The 17324-nt window shown below is 48.9% G+C and overlaps 1 protein-coding gene across 7 annotated transcripts in view; it reads right to left on the bottom strand.

Moving 5' to 3' along the window:
* LOC147018638 (sperm motility kinase 2B-like) overlaps nt 1-17324 on the bottom strand; it is a 170380-nt gene that overhangs the window by 114795 nt on the left and 38261 nt on the right. For all 7 annotated transcript variants that reach the window (XM_085898523.1, XM_085898524.1, XM_085898525.1 and 4 more), the window contains exon 7: nt 16395-16631. In XM_085898523.1, coding sequence (XP_085754649.1) covers nt 16395-16631 — 237 coding nt within the window. The remainder of the gene's footprint in view (nt 1-16394; nt 16632-17324) is intronic.

Raw genomic sequence — 17324 nt, 5'->3', positions numbered from 1 at the left:
CGACACGTGTACAGCATTTCCACCAGCCTTGAGAAGTTCAGCATGGATGCCACAGATCCCAGGAGCTTTATGCCACGTCAACCGGTTCACTGCAGCCTGTGTTTCCACAAATGAAGGTGGGTCACAGTTGATTTGAGGATCAGCAATCGGGAATGTAACACCCCTGACATCCAACTCGACAGCAGGTCGATCAGCTTGGTCCAGCTGCTCAAAGTAACTGGCCCAGCGGGCCTTCACTTCAGACTCCTCTGTCAAGAGCCCCCCACCATTCAGCCTGGCCCTGCGACTCTGGTCAATGATATCCAGTATACATTGAGAGTCAAAATTCTTCTTCGCCCTCCGGTGAGTTCCAAGACAGCCCCCGGCAACATCAACGACAGTGGTCTTGAAGGCAATCCACAGCTCTTCAGGATCCTCCAAAGCACCCAGACTCCCCAAATCTCCACTCAGCCTGTTCGGAAACTCCTCAACTACTCTCTCATCCTTGAGCTTGCCAACATCCAGCCTCGGCTGGGATGGTACCATTCTCCTGGATTTAAGCTGCCATTTCAGAGTTGCTACAACAATCCTGTGGTCAGTATTGAGGAACTGAGCACTCCGGTGGACCCTGCAGTTCTGGATCATCCTCGAGGGACCTTCAATGAGCACATGGTCAATCTCCTTTGCCACACCACCTGCGTTGAAATACCAAGTCCAGCGATGAGCTGTGGGTACTGAAACCATGAACCAGCCACCCTAAATCCATGACTTCTTGCAAAGTCAAGGAACTTAGTGCAATTCTGGTTCACAGTTCCAGACCCATGGAGACCAACACTTGTCTCATAACCATCCCTATCAGTTCCAGTCGATGCATTGAAATCCCCAAGACTCGAAGAGCATCTTGCCTGGGGCACTAATCAACCACAGACTCGAGTGTGGCATAGAATGCATCCTTCACGGTAAGATTACTCGCCTCAGTCGGAGCATACACAGAGACCAGGGAAATGACACCCAAGGAGTGATGAATCCTTTGTCTCATAATATGCTCGTTGACAGGTGTTACCTCAATTATCATTGGAGTCATCTTGTTGGACACAGCTACAACAACTCCTTGGGCATGTTAACCATCAGAGCGACCAGACCAATAGTAGGTGTAACCACCCACCATTATCTCGCCACAATCCGGTCTCTGAACCTCAGAGAGTGCTGCAATACCAATGTACAAAAGCTTGAGCTCAGATGATAATGGAGACTGGTGATAATCCTCTCTTAGGGTTAGGACATTCCAGGCACCCACCCGAAGGGACCGCCTCAGGTTTACCCAAGGAGACCGCCGTCTGGTGGACGACATTTCAGCACCACCCCGACACACACCACCGCAATCTGACCCTGGAAGGTTACCCCGTGGTTTCCCTTCTATCATCAAAGATTGGGGGTCCCGAAGGCTTTGCCACACTCCCGTCATCCGGTGAGCTGCCCTCCTTCCACAGAGTGGGTTTTCAGATTTAACTTAAGAGAAGCCATCCCTTCATCCATTTGTAACCTGCTGAAGTTTATTTTACAAACTACAGGGTGCCCCACAGAAAACCAGGAAATTTGAGATTTTGAGATTTATTTTGCCGTATTTTACTATATCAATAAACTAACATATTGTTACGGCTGTGGAAATTCACAAACCACCATTCAGGTCCCGTAGGTGAGATATCTCTTAAGTACATGTGTAGTTAGCCCAAATCCGTTGTCTCGAGGGAATTTATATGATCCATCCGGGCTGCGACGCTTTGAGTAAGTCGTTTTTCTTTCCCTATCTTTTATTTAAAACTTTTATCCTATCTTTTAGAAGAGGGACTCGAGGGCCCAAAGGGAAGTCACCATTTCTTTTCGGGGTTTTTGTGTGAATGTGTGTTGGCGCCGTGTCTTGTAAAGTAGAACTGTTTAAGTGTTTCCGTGTGTCGGTCTTATTCGGTTGTAGCTCTGCATTGTTGCTTTTGTTTGGGTTGATATATGTGCATTTTGACTGTTTGGCTGTATATGTGTGCTCTCCGTGTGTCGTGTAAATAAAGTGCTTGCGTGTTGAACTGTGCCCGTTTCGCTTCGTCTCCTTCCTCTTTATTGACCCTCCATCCTGCTTCACGTAAAGGGTTCGTAGTGGGCTTAATACGCCCGATAATTAATCGTAACCGTCGAGGCCGACGATAACACCGCTCGGTTATCCCGATAGCACGGAACAGACCGCTTAAGCGGTTCGTGTCCGGAGTCGGCCTGCGGCGAGGTATGGTCGCCCGGTCGACCATCCGCGCAGGTACTTAGGTAGATCGAATTTGGCGAGCAATCCTGCGCGGGTGGGCAATTGGCACGGTCATGGTGGGGTTAAACCCCCACCCGTGACTAGCTCCCGGCGTTGTTCCGAGAGGGTCACGACAGAATTGTCCATTCTGGTGGGCGAGGAGGCCGCCATTCGAGTCGAGTGGCCGATCGCACGCTGGCGGGCGCGAATTCGCAACACTGGTATCAGAGAGCGGGATTCGAATCCCTCCCGCCTCCAAGCTAAATTCACGGGGAATCGGTCCAGGGGTGAGAGGAGCAACCCCCGATTCCCTCCAAATTACGAGCAATTTAAATTAACCCCTTACGAGAAATAAGATGGAGTCTCAAGGCGAGTGGGAGCCGGCGGTATTAGAAATGGATTTAGAATGTGTTGAATCCATGGCCCAGGATGGAGACCCCGAGCAGGAAATGTTGGTTGTGCAGGAACAATTTCCCCCCCAACCGAACCCAGAGCCCGAAATGGGCGCAGCAGCAGCAGCGGCCGTGGGGTATGACACCTCCCCTCCCCCTCTCAGCCAAAACCCCCCGATCCTTGTCGAACCGAGTGCACTCGACAGGATTCTGCAGGCAATAACAGCGAATGCACAACAAATGAACGCAATGAATGCGAAAATGGATGGAAACGCACTCAAAATGGAAACAAACACAAATGAAATGAAAAACGAAATAAAAGGCATGAATGCCAAGATGGAAGAAATGCGGGGTGAGACGCAGAACAACAAATCGAAGCCTGCAGGCGGGCATGAAGGCAATAACAGTGGAGCTCAAAATGGCGACGCCACGTGTGGGAGCGAACCAGCTGGGAGGGAGTGCAACGGTTGTCAGGCCCACAGTGAAGGCGGGTGAGGAGAAAATAATTCGGGGGACGTGTTGGGTGAGAAGCGTGATGGTGACACAGAGGGAAAAATTAAATGGGGTGACCGAAACGTGGGAGACGAGACACGAAGTGACGACAAAGGAAATAAAAATAGTGGAGACAAGGGAGATAAGGGAAGAGACGGAAATAACAGAGACACGGGAGGTAGAAACGGTAAAGGAGAGATTACACGATGAAGACGGGGTTAGTGACGAGCACACACACAGAGTTAGTGGAGGACGATGAGGGTGAGCTTGCGGAGCGTGTAGGGACCCAGTGCGAGCAGCGGGATCGCCTCCTTCGGGAACGGAGGGAGCCGCTATGCTCCCTTGAAGCGAGTCACGACCAGGTGGGTTCGGTCGTGCTTCGCGGAGTTGACGGGACGGGTGCTGTGGACAGGTGCACGGAGAGCTTGGGGGGTATAGAGGCCCCGGAAACCCTTGGGGTGGCACAAATCCCCAGTGTGGTTGTCCCGGTGTGTGTGGTGCAAGGTGTGAGTGTGCCCCAGTGTGTGGAAGCGACCCCGTGTGTGAGTGGTGTGGTGGCAAGTGTGCCAAGATGCGTGCTTCCCAGCACGCCATGTGGGAGTGAGGCACGGTGTGTGAGTGAGACACCGCGGGTGAGTGCCCTCGCGTGTGTGAGTGGTATGGTGTGTGTGAGGGAAACGGCACGAGTGAGTGAGCGGCCGAGTGTAAGGAGAGAGACAGCGTGTGCAAGGTCGTTGTGTGTAAGGGAGATGTTGGTCGGCATGCGGGAGCACGCAGCCGCGTCTCCCGGTGTGAATGTGATGGAGTGGTGTGTGAGCGTCGTGACACGCAGCTGTGCGTGGGTGGAATGGCGACGGCGACAGAGGAACGAGAGCTGAATAGCGGCCGTAGCTGTAACGGGGACCGCGCCGGGTTCACCCAGCAGCGAGCGCGCAGTCCGTGCTGTGCAACGCACGAGGCCGCCACGTGCTCGCTTGCGGGAGTGAAACCCGGTCCGGAAACGCCAGCGGTGGATTTGCCGATCCCGTGGACGGACAAAGTTGAGGCAGGATTTCGGATTTGGATCGGACGGGTTCTCCACGCGGGCGTGTGTGTTAAGCTCCAACGGGCAGAGCACATGTGTTCGCGTGGGGAACCCCTCGAGACGTGGGGCTTGTGTTTATTTTTTGCGCCGGGTGACGTCATGGCTGCGTGTATGGTTGGAATCCGGCAAGAGGGTGAATCCCTGCCGAATGGTACCGTCCAAGAGGGACGAGGGACGCGAACAGCTGCCATGATGTCACGCCACAGGTGCGCGGCTGTGAATGGCCGCGCTGGTGCTGCGCAATAAAAAAAAAAAAAGCAAGCCTCGCTTTCGGGTGAACAGGATTCCCGGGCAAGGGGTGGAAGACCCCCTGGCCAGGGCACAGGATGGAACTAGTTAGGGGGAAGGGTTAGCTTAGTTAGACCGGCTTCATGGGGCAGGGGTAAGTCCTCATGGGGCCCATGGAATGGATTAGGTAGAGGGATTGTAGCCAGATTTAGGTTGGGAAAGTGATGTTTGGATTTGGAGACAATGACAGACTTTGGATGTGTAGAGGGGACGTAGCTTAGCTACGTAGTGTTAAAAGGAACGTGCTGTAGTGCAAGGGATGACGTGGGAGCATGAGTTAGTTAGGGGAGGTAGTTAGAAGGATGGCAGAATTCAGCGGTGTGTGTGTTGAAGAGTTGTGAGGTGAGTACATGTGCTTGGTGAGTGAGTGAGGCCAGCGGGTCTGTGTGAATGGAGCGAATGTGGAATGCATGGTGCGATGAGTGATTGGGGGGAGGAGTGACTCCCGCCCAAGGGACCCCGGGGTCAGTGTAGAGTGAGTTAGGAGGTTAGTCAAATTGACAAAATGGAGGTCGTTTTGTTGTTGGTGGGAAAGTAGGCTCGAAACCCGTTTGGAGGGGTGCAGGAGCCCTGTTGACGGGCTGGGAGCGTGGCTACGAAAGGTGACTATCGCTGAGTGGGTACCCCGGGCACCAGGCTAGTCAGCCGTGGTAGGCCAAGGGCCCATGGGGGGCCAGGATAGCGTAGTGGGCACGGGTGCGCCCGCATAGTGCGGGGGCCCAGGGCGCCATTAGCCGCGTGGGCAGTGTTGTGGGCACGGGTGACCCTCGGAAAGGGGTCCGGGAAGCCAGCCTGCCACGTGAGCGTTTCAGGGGAGTCGCCTTAGAGGGCACTCCCTGGTGTTTAAGGAGCTGGTAGGCTCGGAGGCAGTGTAGTGCCCGGGGGTGCCATAGCTGGAGAATCGGCAGAGGGTCGTGCCTGCCAAGGGAGCCACGCGTCCCAGCCATGAGACCGTGTGAGGGCACGGGAAGAAAATTGGGGGGCGAGGCCCGAAATTGTGAGGACACCAACACAGGCGACGGGAATCTGGGTTGTTAGAACCAATAGTTTAAGCGCGAGGCGCTTGTTGAAAGCCCCGGGGTAGTTTAAGAGATAATGGTTAGGGTAGATTAGGAGATGTACCCCTCCGCACCATCCATCCCTTCGCTCTCGTTGTGGGCCGCTGGACCCACTTTGGGTTAGATCACTGAAGTCTGGGGAGGCCATCCTGAGGCTTCGTTGGGCCTCGACACAGGACGCTAGCTCTCCCTTGTTCCCCTCCAGGAAGGGAACGTCGGGGTTGGGAGTAGGCTAGTCGACGATAGGTTAGCCGAACAAGGACAGTAAAGGGGTGTAGGGGACGATTTATAGTGGGGAAGTTAAAAAAATAAATAAATAGAACAAAAAAAAAAGTTGGGGCTAAATTGGTTTTGACAAATTAAGGGAGTGGGTATAGACAGTGACAGGCAAAGGCGATAGGTGGGAGGGAGACAGGTTGGTAGGTCCGAGCCCGCCTTCTGAGTGGCCAGCACCACCGCACTCCCTCCACCAACCTCCACTGAAAGGCAAAGGCTGGCCAGCTTCATCTGCTGGCTGTGTTGCTTCAAGGCCTGTGCCGGCCAACTTCATCGGCTGTTGTTTTTGCTGCAAGGCCTGTGCGGTCGGATCGTCCGACGGCTGTGTTACTTCAGGGCCTGTGCCGGTCACCTCCACTGCCGGCTGTCTTTGCTTCAAGGCCTGTGCCGGCCAGATCATCTGCCGGCTGTTAGCTACAGCGGCCTTGTCATGCCATGCCTTGCCTGCCGGCCTTTGCCATGCCATGCCCACTGCCCCTGTTCATCAGCCCCGTTAAATTTTGATTTGCCCCCCCCCCTTGTTCATTTCCATGCGCGCATGGATCATCGTGAAGGCAACAGTTTGCAAGCTGCAAGAACTGTCCTGTTGGCAGCTACAACACGGGCCTGCAGTGGCGGGCCGTGCACTGGTTTTCTTTTGACTTTTGTTTTGCTCCCTGCAGAGTCCATTGATCCTGGGCCATGGTTTAGTGTAAAATTTGTAAGGTAAGGTTAAGATGTACTGCAAATATGAGTGCGCCCCCGGCATGTCTGTCTAGCGCCGGCAATTTTATTTAAGTCGTCCGTGTGAGTGGGTTTGTTTAGTTAGTTACTCAGCCCTCAGGTTATTTATTTTGGGGACACGAATACCATGAATGTCGCACTCAGGGATCCGAAGGTAAAACGTACTAGGGGAGAACTACACATGATGGCACACGAGAATTTGACGACTCGGGACGAGTCTGTAAAAAGGGGAGGGGTAGTGTTACGGCTGTGGAAATTCGCAATCCACCATTCAAGTCCCGTAGGTGAGATATCTCTTAAGTACATGTGTAGTTAGCCCAAATCCGTTGTCTCGAGGGAATTTATGTGATCCATCCGGGCTGCGACGCTTTGAGTAAGTCGTTTTTCTTTCCCTATCTTTTATTTAAAACGGACGAAAACTGCCAACGATGCTGGTGGGTTTTTCGCGCCATTCTTCTCCGCGCTTGGTGTGAGGGAGGAGAAGGGGGAGGGGCAGCTCGCCGCCGATTGGTGGATGACCAGCGTGAGGCGGTCGGGATGAGGGAACGCCCCTCTTCGAGAACCCTCTCGAAGGAGGGTGGAGCCAAAAACGGGGGCAGAGTGAAGGGCGGAGCCCCGGGGGTTAAAAGTCGGACACGGAAGGAGTGCTGTTGTTGCTCTTGCTCTCTTCCTGTCTTCCGGCTCGCTCGTCCTCTTCTCTTCCTGGTGGCCGCTGGCCTGGTCTTTTGTGGGGCGGTCCTGAGACCCCGCTGGCGGGACGGAGCGTCTGCGATTCCCCACACCGCGACCTCGAGCGACAACGTTTTCCCCCCCTCCCTTTCTATCCGCACTGGGATAGCGCCGGAGACTCCGTCCGTGGCGTCGAGCGGCCAACACATGCCGGCGCGAGGCACGCCGGAGAGGACGCGCCTACCACACAAGGGCACGGAGTCGCGGCCAGGCGCGACCACGTCGACGGATGTATGAGAGGGACTCGACGGCCCAAAGGGAAGTCACCATTTCTTTTCGGGGTTTTTGTGTGAATGTGTGTTGGCGCCGTGTCTTGTAAAGTAGAACTGTTTAAGTGTTTCCATGTGTCAGTCTTATTCGGTTGTAGCTCTGCATTGTTGCTTTTGTTTGGGTTTGATACATGTGCATTTTGACTGTTTGGTTGTATATGTGTGCTCTCGTGTGTCATGTAAATAAAGTGCTTGCATGTTGAACTGTGCCCGTTTCGCTTCGTCTCCTTCCTTTTAATTGACCCTCCATCCTGCTTCACGTAAAGGGTTCGTAGTGGGCTTAATACGCCCGATAATTAATCGGAACCGTTGAGGCCGACGATAACACCGCTCGGTTATCACTGTAGCAAGGAACGGACCGCTTAAGCGGTTCGTGTCCGGAGTGGGCCTGCGGCGAGGTACGATCGCCTGGTCGACCATCCGCGCAGGTACTTAGGTAGATCGAATTTGGCGAGCAACCCTGTCCTGCGCGGGTGGGCAATTGGCACGGTCGTGGTGGGGTTAAACCCCAACCCGTGACTTGCTCCCGGCGTTGTTCCGAGAGGGTCACGACAGAATTGTCCGTTCGGGTGGGCGAGGCGGCCACCATTCGAGTCGAGCGGCCGATCGCACGCTGGCGGGCACGAATTCGCAACAATATAATAAAGTGTATCTTTGTTTTACACTACATCTAAGTTTGCTTTTGTTTTGTGTTTTAATAAACTGTACCAAATTTCCTGGTTTTCTGTGGGGCACCCTGTAGTTACCTAAGAGAAGTTGCCACCTCAAAAGTCATGTGTTAATTCAAAGCTGCAGAGAAGTCTTTGAACTTTGTCTTCTATTACTTTGGGGATTCGTGGGGAAATCATTATGGGTTGATTTTAATCAGTGTTCGTGTTTTTAAGGGAGACAATTGGGATTCATAAAGATTACTTGTTAAATATCCTTCTGCCGTATGTTGGTTTCACCAGTAAATTCCAAACGGCGCACATTTGGGTGTTTAAGTCTTTTCTGCCATGACATTTTTCTGGGTAAGTGGTGCATTCGCCTCGGTGCCTCAAGGTGGATGCGTAATAATTGTCAGTTGGACTACAATGCCCCAGCCATGTGGGCGAGGCCCGATTATCAGATGAGTTTAAGACTGCGATTATGCACAGGTTATGCACAGGTTATGCACAGATTATGTAAGACTGCACAGGTTTTCCTGAATTTTCCCTCCTTTGTTCAAGTTACCCAAATTGCAGGAAAAGAAAGTCTCTCCATACACACTAATTTATCAAAACAATTTTGATGCAGAACATCTTTTATCTGGAATGATCTGGCCAAGCAGAGATGGCAACTCCAGTCAGTGACTCGGACTTGAGTCAAACTCGAGTCGCAAAATACTCCATGGGACTTGGTGTCTGGTCACTTGTCACTTACATGTGACTTGAGTTTATAGAATGTTTGTAAAGTAATAATTGAATCAACATCAAATTAAAACAGGGTTTAAAATAAATGGTGAATGATTTTCACTTGGGTGTACACGGTTCCATCAATGATGACCTCTACTTTATACATGTGTTTGTGCAGCATGTCAGCGCTCATGGCTGCCGGGTCACATGTTCTCCACAAAGGTTAAAGGGAGTGTTCACTCTCCAAAGAGCACAGGACACCATATCCAAGTAGCAAGCACCAGTATTACCAACGTGGGAAAAGCACCACTTTATTCTCAGATGGGCCAGATGGTGCAGTCGAAATTGGTGCTCATGCAGAGAGCAAAGCTGTTCGTGATTGCAACAGATCAGATGGTGAATCAGTACCAAGATCGGAACTCAATATAAACATAGCCAGGAAAGAGAAGAAGAAGAGGAGGATCAAGTTTCATGACTTCATCAACCTCTTTCAAGTCAGATAACAAATCCAAAAATCTTGAAGGTGAACAGAAAAAGTCATCTGGTAGGCCAGAAAAGAAGCCAAAAGATAAGATCCACACAAATTATAAAGTCAGAAAGAAAAAGAGGAGGTGCGAGGTTCATGGTTGTTCAAAAAAGAATCGACGGAGTTATAAAGTAAGGAAGAAAAACAAAGAGAATGCAGGGATAGGACTATCGGGAGGAGAAGGGAAAGAGAGGCCCATATTATCATCCACCAAGGCCCATCACCCCCTCACCCCCACCCCTAGATTCAGCGGACATTGTTTATGGAATCCTTCAAGGCATTGCCCTCCTCGCCTTCACCTCGAGAGAGAAAGAGAGAGAAAGAGAGAGAGCTACCAGCTGGTTACCTAACTTGCTGTCACTTGAATCATATCGACCTTCAAGACCCAACAGTTTTTCTATTTACTTCTTGAGTTGTGTGTGATGCAACGACATTGTGATGGAGGATGTCGTTGCATTTTGAATTTTGTGATGGATAATCTATTTGCATGCTCAGAATGCCTCACTAAAAATGAGTAAATGTATTAATATGTTTCTACCTTGCTCCTCCCCACAAAATGAAACATATTGTGTATGTGTCCCATGTTCTCGGACAAAGCAGAGGTAAGGTAGGTGACCCAGCATTTGTTTACGTTCGATGACAAGGCAGAGCTGAAACAGCTCTGGAAGGAGGATGGGGGCAGTGTTACACTCAAGGGGCTCAACACTTGGTGATGATAATAGGCTGTGCTGGTTAAGGTATATCTTATGTGAAATGCCGGGTCATCTGTGGGACCAGAATAAGTCCATTTATTTCTTTTCTTGCAATTCTATTTTATTCTTCTGCTCAAAAGACCTTCCTTATGGACCTTCCCACTCATTCGAGGGCTCTTCATAATTTCCATGGGCGAAAACCTCATGAGTGCTGATAAAAAGGAAATGCGAGGAGGAAGAAGATGAAGTGAAGAGTGCGGTTTTGAGAGAGAGGACAGCGAGGGCAGGTGTGGGATGCATGGCCTGGATCTTTTGTGACAGGTGACTGCCTGTGAGGGCTCTTGGAGGAGCTGTGAGATCCCAGTGGGGGTGCTTGTTGGAGGCACCGTCTGTGTTGAAGGGACTGTGCTGTAGAAGAGTTGCTCGGTCGGTACACATAGTGTCGTGAAGAAAAGAGAGAGAGAGGGAGAGCCAAAGCATTTGCTCTTCATCGAGTATCATCTTGGCCAACCTGAATTGCTCTGGTCCTTTGGGTCGTGAAGTTTGTGGGCACATCCAAAGATAAGGGGAAAGGAGAGAGGTGCGGCGCCACCATTCTCGTAGTCTGCGGCTGGGACAAGGCCACCAGAACATCATCTCAAACAGGCATGAATTCTCCCCTCTCTTTTTTTTCCTTTTACTTTTCTTTATACCCTGGCAAATATTCCTTTGTTATTTTGCTTCCTCTCCCCTCCCTTGGGTTTAGATAGGGATATCTGGTGGTGTGTTTTATAGTCCAGGAGCCCATAAGGTTTATTCAAGTGAAAAGCACCGGAACGTTTGACCTCATGGGCTGATGAGGTCATCCACCGACATCACAAAAATGCATTGTTGCCGGGTCTGACCCGTGGCTTTCCCCCCGAAATCACTCAATTAGTGACGACATTTCTGAAAAATCTAATTTCCTCAATATCAAGCAAACTATGCACGATAATATCACGAATAAAGTGGCCATACTTATGTTTTCATGGTGAATCATTACCCTGATGCTATGCATATTGCTAGAAAATGTATAGTTTACCACGTAAATGCATGGTTCATCCACTAAATTAGCAACGCCATTACTGAAATCTCACTATCTGAAAAACTGCGTGATAATATCACAAATAAGGTGTCCATTCCGATATTTTTATGGTCAACCATTATCCTGACAACTGTGTTATTACTGGGAAATGTGTAGTTTACCATGTAAATGTGTAGCTCACCCGCTCATTAAGCGACGTCATTACCGAACAACGATGTCTGGAAAACTCGCAAATGTGCAGTTCACATAATTAACTTGATGTCCTCTTGGCATTACAAGTCTTCTCTATCACTTTCGTCACTCTCATCACTGTCCTCACTCCAAGCATTATCCGACTCTTCCTCATATACTGAATTATCTTCCACACCATCCCCATCATCCTCATGTGGGCTTGTGAGGGACTCTGGAACTGAACTTCCTGGATACCAGTCTGGTTCAAAGCAGCTTTGAGACAACTTCCATCCATAGTCTGTCGGACTCGCCCCACCAGTTGGATCTGTCTGATCAGCTCTCTTCCAGATTCTTGACACATAGTGCACCCTTTTCATATCATTACCAAGTGTCTTAGCGCACGGGGGAAGAGAGGCACAGTTTATCTTCTTTATTCTGGCAAGGGGCTCTTTTTCGTCACCACCACCCATTTGCATGAACGCCTTGTATCTGGCTTCATTAATGTGAGAGGTTTTGAAGCCATACAGCACGCAGAGAAAGGATGTAACAGCTTGGACGTCTACCTCCTCAGCTGTTAGAGATCGCAATGCCATGGCAGCCCACCTGATTTCTTCAATCTTTTCATTGGAATTAGTCAGCATAGCAAATGCCTCAGCAGACGTCAGTGATGAGTGGAATACAAGGTTTCCAGATTTGTTTGCTCGTTTGTCAACGAGGATTTCCAGGAATTGTTCCTTTATCTTCGATATCAGACTTTGTGTAGTGTACCTATCAAGTCATCCTGTGTTCCTCCAAGAGCAAGAAACTCTTCTTTCTACAAATTGAAAATTATTGACGCCAACATGGGAGTTTTGTTGTTGATGACTTCATTTTCGAGGAACATAGACAAATTTTTGAAGGCTTCAACGTGCATCTTCCGATTCGAGGTTTGCTCTTCATCCGTCTCATCCAGTCTTACATTGTCACGACGACAAGTGTTATGGTATATTTGGCTTCCTTTGCAATAAAATCTTCCCCGAGTCCAATGATCCCAGTATCACACTTTTTCTTCGCAGCAAGAAGGATTGCCTTGCTCCCGTCTGTGGTCAAACATTGGCTGAGGGGTTCATTTTCCTGCAACTTCCTCTTCCTCTTCTGTCCACAAAAAAGACATTCTTGTCCAAGAACGCCTCTCGTGCTGGTAGAAGGATGATCGGAACTTGAACGAATGGTCTTCTGAGGTGGTTCAGGTGGCTCTGTGCTTGGAGGTGCTCCTCTCTTAACAGCACAGAATCGACTGAGGCAAACTGAGTGGTAATATTTGCCTTCTGGGCCATCAGCTGTTCTCATCTCTTCCGAGGTGTTCAAAAACTTGTCACTTTGAATTACCTTTCTCCGTCTCGCATCATTTTGGCTGTTTCCCAGTTGCTGGAATTGAAACACTTCAGGGCACGTTTCTTTTCTCCTCTTTCTTTGCAAGTTATACAAACGGGGGCATCATTTGCCATGATCTGTAAATAACAAAAAGGGACAGAGACCAATGCATTCTTTGCCACATTGTAACAAAAGACAGAGATGGCACGACTCCAGGAGGCAACTTTCAGGGTGAACTCAACATTTTCAAGCACTAGAGTTGGCATTGTAATATTTCACCATAAAAACATGGGTATCGACACATTATTTGTGATATTATCATGCAGGGTTTTTCAGATATTAATGAAAATGGGTTTTTCCACAATGGCGTTGCGAACTGAGTGGGTGAACTAAACATTTACATGGTAAACTAAACATTTTCAAGCAATAATGTGGGTGTCAGTGTAATGATTGACCATGAAAACATCGGTGAAGACAACTTATTAGTTATATTATCAAGCATATTTTCCAGATATTGAGCAAAATAGGTTTATCGGTAATGGCGTCACTAATTGAGTGATTTCGGGGGGAAAGCCACGGGTCAGACCTGGCAGCAATGCATTTTTGTGATGTCGGTGGATGACCCCATCAGCCCATGAGGTCAAACGTTCCGGAGCTTTTCACTTGAATAAACCTTCTGGGCTCCTGGACTATTATTGTGTTGTCAGTTTTGTTTTGGCACCTGTCTGTCTTTTCTTAATAATTACTTTATCACCGCATGTCAGTGGGATTTCCGATTGTATTTGTATTGATTGTTGCATAACCTGATCCCTGATCCTGAGAAAAGGATTTGCATTCATTCCACTGTGTTCAAATGTGCATGCATTTGCTTACTTTGCATTAAATTACTAGATTTGTAAACTGTGTGTCGGTGAGAGGGGTGTAAATTTGCATCAGCAAGCAGATTATAACTTAGCTCTGTCACATCTGACTGCTTATACGGCACGACCCGCACATGGGGAACGTATTGACCTCCGGAGCACGTAAACTGGGATCTCCGGAGCAATATACCATACCCCGAGCGCCTCACCAAGGGACCAGGTCATCACTCAGTCTGTCAATCTATCCGTCTCCTCCATAACTTGAAAACCATGAAACCTAGTGGTCCCAAACTTTGCATGTCTACAAAGGGAACTCAAATGTGGTGCATGAATGAAAACTGGGTGTTTGGGTGAATTTAAACACCCCTTTTGAAGATGATCTAAAGGGTGCTCATCACGAAAAACCAAAATAAGCATTACCAAGATGGCGTCACGCCATCTTGGTCAGCTCATGAGAGTCTGAAGCCGACATTTTTATTGAACTGCTCAATTCCTTGACATGCAAGAGGCTGAAACGGTTTCTTCATGATAAGTTTGTTCCCCTCCCCCCCTCCCTCTTTCCTCACATATCATCGATTGTCTGATCATCAATTGCCTGATCATCATTACTACAAATCGCTGGATACATTGCAATGCTTAAATGGCCAGACAGTAACATTTGTGGCTATATTTCATTTCCACACATACACATTCCAAAACCTCTGGAATCTCAATCTCAGCCGAATTTCAAGATTTAAACTTCTTTTTTGACTTCAGCAGTATTTCTGACTGCTAAAAAAAAAAGTGTTCACATATTGAATTCGGACATCACTCGACAATCCGGCCATCAACAGTTGCATAATGTTTATTTAACCGATTGGCGATCGCTAATTGCTTGTCAAGCAAGCCGTTCCTTATCAACCATTTCGTTGGAGTGCTTGATTGAGTGTTTAAGCCACTTGGCGAACGCTCTGCAATATACACGCTGTCAATGAATATATCGATCGACTTGAACAAAGTTCAGGGCCCAACTGCCTGCGTTTGGCCATGCGGTGAGTCGGTTAATGGTTCGCTCGCTGAAATGTGCAATTTTATTTTACACCATATTTCCCCTTTTTGTACGATATCCTTTCATAATACGACCCGTCACTTCGGCAGAGATAAATCCATTAAAAAACATTAAACATTTCGTTTTTCAAAGTTTCTTCAACCATTTTGTTTGAGTGGTGAAGGTAATTGGTGAGCGCTGTTTTGATGTTTTGATGGCGATATGGCAGGTCGGTTCTCCTTGGGGACATTTCCGGAGAAGGAGGGCAAAATAAATTAGGTGATGACAATGAGAATGAGGAAATAAAAAATGTTTTTAGTTTTGACAAAGCAACGAATTGCCACATCATGGCAGGATAGCCGAGAGGTATGCACACACTCTTTAAGCTGTCGATCCTGGGTTTGAATACCGACCCAGATATAAAATGTCATCCCAGTGTTTCACAGGGGGGATTATTCTTCAATGTGTATACCGTCGCTCATATGGGCATTAAACTGCATATTTGAATGAATCCTCCCTCTCTCTCCCTCCTCTCTCTCCCTCTGCCTCTCTCACCCCATTAATCCCCTCCCACACCTAACCCTCTCTCCGATCCCTCTCCCTCTCTCTTTGACCTCTTCGCCCCCTTCCCCCTTCCTTCTCTCTCCCACCCCTCCACCCTCCCTCTTCTTCCCCACCCATCCCCCTCTGTTGAGGGGACTGCAGCATGTACAAATCAGATTCGCAGTGAACTGACCAAAGGGATGCAAGAGTCTCTGCGAGGGATGTGCGAGCAAGAAGGCAGGCCTTTGCCAGGTATAGATGGTGTGGGTTTTAAATGCTCCTGCCCGGATTTATATAGAACCCGGTGGTTAAAAATAAAATGTTACTGTTTGGCCATGTTTTATCGCTCTTCGTTTCCCCTCCTCTTGTGCTGCCTTCCCTTCCCTTCCCCTCAAAGCACATTCTCGTCCCCTCACAATACCTTCAATCCACCTCCCATCAAATTTCCGTCCTCCCAAACTCCCTCCCCTCTCCATCTCCCATGGACATCACCCGGTGGTCTCTGCATGCTGGATAAAAATGCTGTTTTAACATACCCTATTTCCTTCAATTCTATGCACTATGCCACCCGCTCCCCTCTGACACAAGCCCCACAACCAAGCGCAAGTCGAGAACCCCTCCCCTCAAACTTACTTCCTCCAAAGCCCCTCCCCCCTCCCACCCCACCGCCAATATGTACAGTGACGTTTGGTGAGGCATCTATCTCCCGACCATGCCTCTTCCTAGCTCACCTTCGCTCACCCCTCTTCGTCCCCCCAACCCTCCTTGCTCTCCCAACTCACTCCCCCTAACCTCCTCACTCTTTCCCCCCTCTCTCCATCCTGTCCATCCTCTCTCTCCATCCCTCTCCATCCTGTCCATCCTCTCTCTCCATCCCTCTCCATCCTGTCCATCATCCCTCTCCATCCCTCACCACCCCTCTCCATCCTCTCTCTCTCTCATCCTGTCCATCTCTCCCTCTCATGCCTGGAAAGCACCAATCCCACACTTTATTGTCGGGTCAGGGATTGAACGCAGAAAAGAAAGCTGAGAGTTAAGTGCCTCTGTACTATCCTATCAGATGATTTCACATAACAATGCCAATTGATAGAACAACCGATAAAATTTACGATTTTGTCAGACATTTTTTAACAGATTAATAACGAGGCAAACTTAAACAAAGATAAGGATTATAATGATCATCACAAAGCCATCAATTTTACTGCTCACCTGGAGTGCTTTTGTTTTGAAAGGGTGCTTTTTCTTCAACAAGGTGTGTAACACCACACCCAAGGCCCACACGTCAGCTGCTGGACCATCGTAGTTTTTCTTCTGGAGGATTTCTGGAGACATGTAAGGTCTTGTTCCACCTCGATATCGCATCAAGGTTCCAGGTCGAAACTTCTTGGCCAATCCGAAATCAATGACCTTCAGCACCCCCGCTTTACTATAGAGGAGGTTTCCAAGCTTCAAAATAGATACAAAAAATGTATTAGTCAACAAATGGATGGTTCATGGTTTCACCACCTACAGGCTCATCGCTGGACTTGGTATTCCAGCAATCATGGTGTGGCAAAGGAGATTGACCATGTGCTCATTGATGGTTGCTGGAGGATGATCCAGAACTGCAAGGTCCACCAGATAAAATCTGGGAGAATGGTGCCAACACAGCCAAGGCTGGATGTTGACAAGCTCAAGAATGAGAGGGGAGCTGAGGAGTTTGCAAAAAGGCTGAGTGTGGATTTGGGGGGTCTGGGTACTTTGGGGAGTCTTGAAGAGTTGGGGAGTGCCTTCAAGACCAATCATTGATGTTGCCCGATGGATGTCTTGGAACTCACCATAGGGCGAGGAAGAATTTTTTTCTCTCAAGGGACACTGGATACCATTGACGAGAGCCGCAGGGCCAAAATTAATGGCAGAGCTGAGCTATTCAGGGAATTGAGGCGGAAAACTACATACACTGAGGGTGAACAAGGAGGCTGATGTGAGAGGAATCTGTGAGGGGGTAGAGTATCACCTGTGGTTAAATTATTCTCTCTTAAAAAATGATTCTCTTTCTTGACCGATTCTCATAAAAAAAAAGTCCTGGTCAGCCGATTACTTTGAGTGGTTGCACCAGGCCAATCCAACAGCTGTTGAGTTTGATGTCAGGGGTGTTAC

Source organism: Eptatretus burgeri, chromosome 10 (assembly GCF_056783735.1).
Source record: "Eptatretus burgeri isolate ZD-2024b chromosome 10, Ebu_testis_v1, whole genome shotgun sequence".
In the NCBI taxonomy this organism is placed as follows: domain Eukaryota; kingdom Metazoa; phylum Chordata; class Myxini; order Myxiniformes; family Myxinidae; genus Eptatretus; species Eptatretus burgeri.
This window is presented reverse-complemented; position numbering and strand designations above follow the sequence as displayed.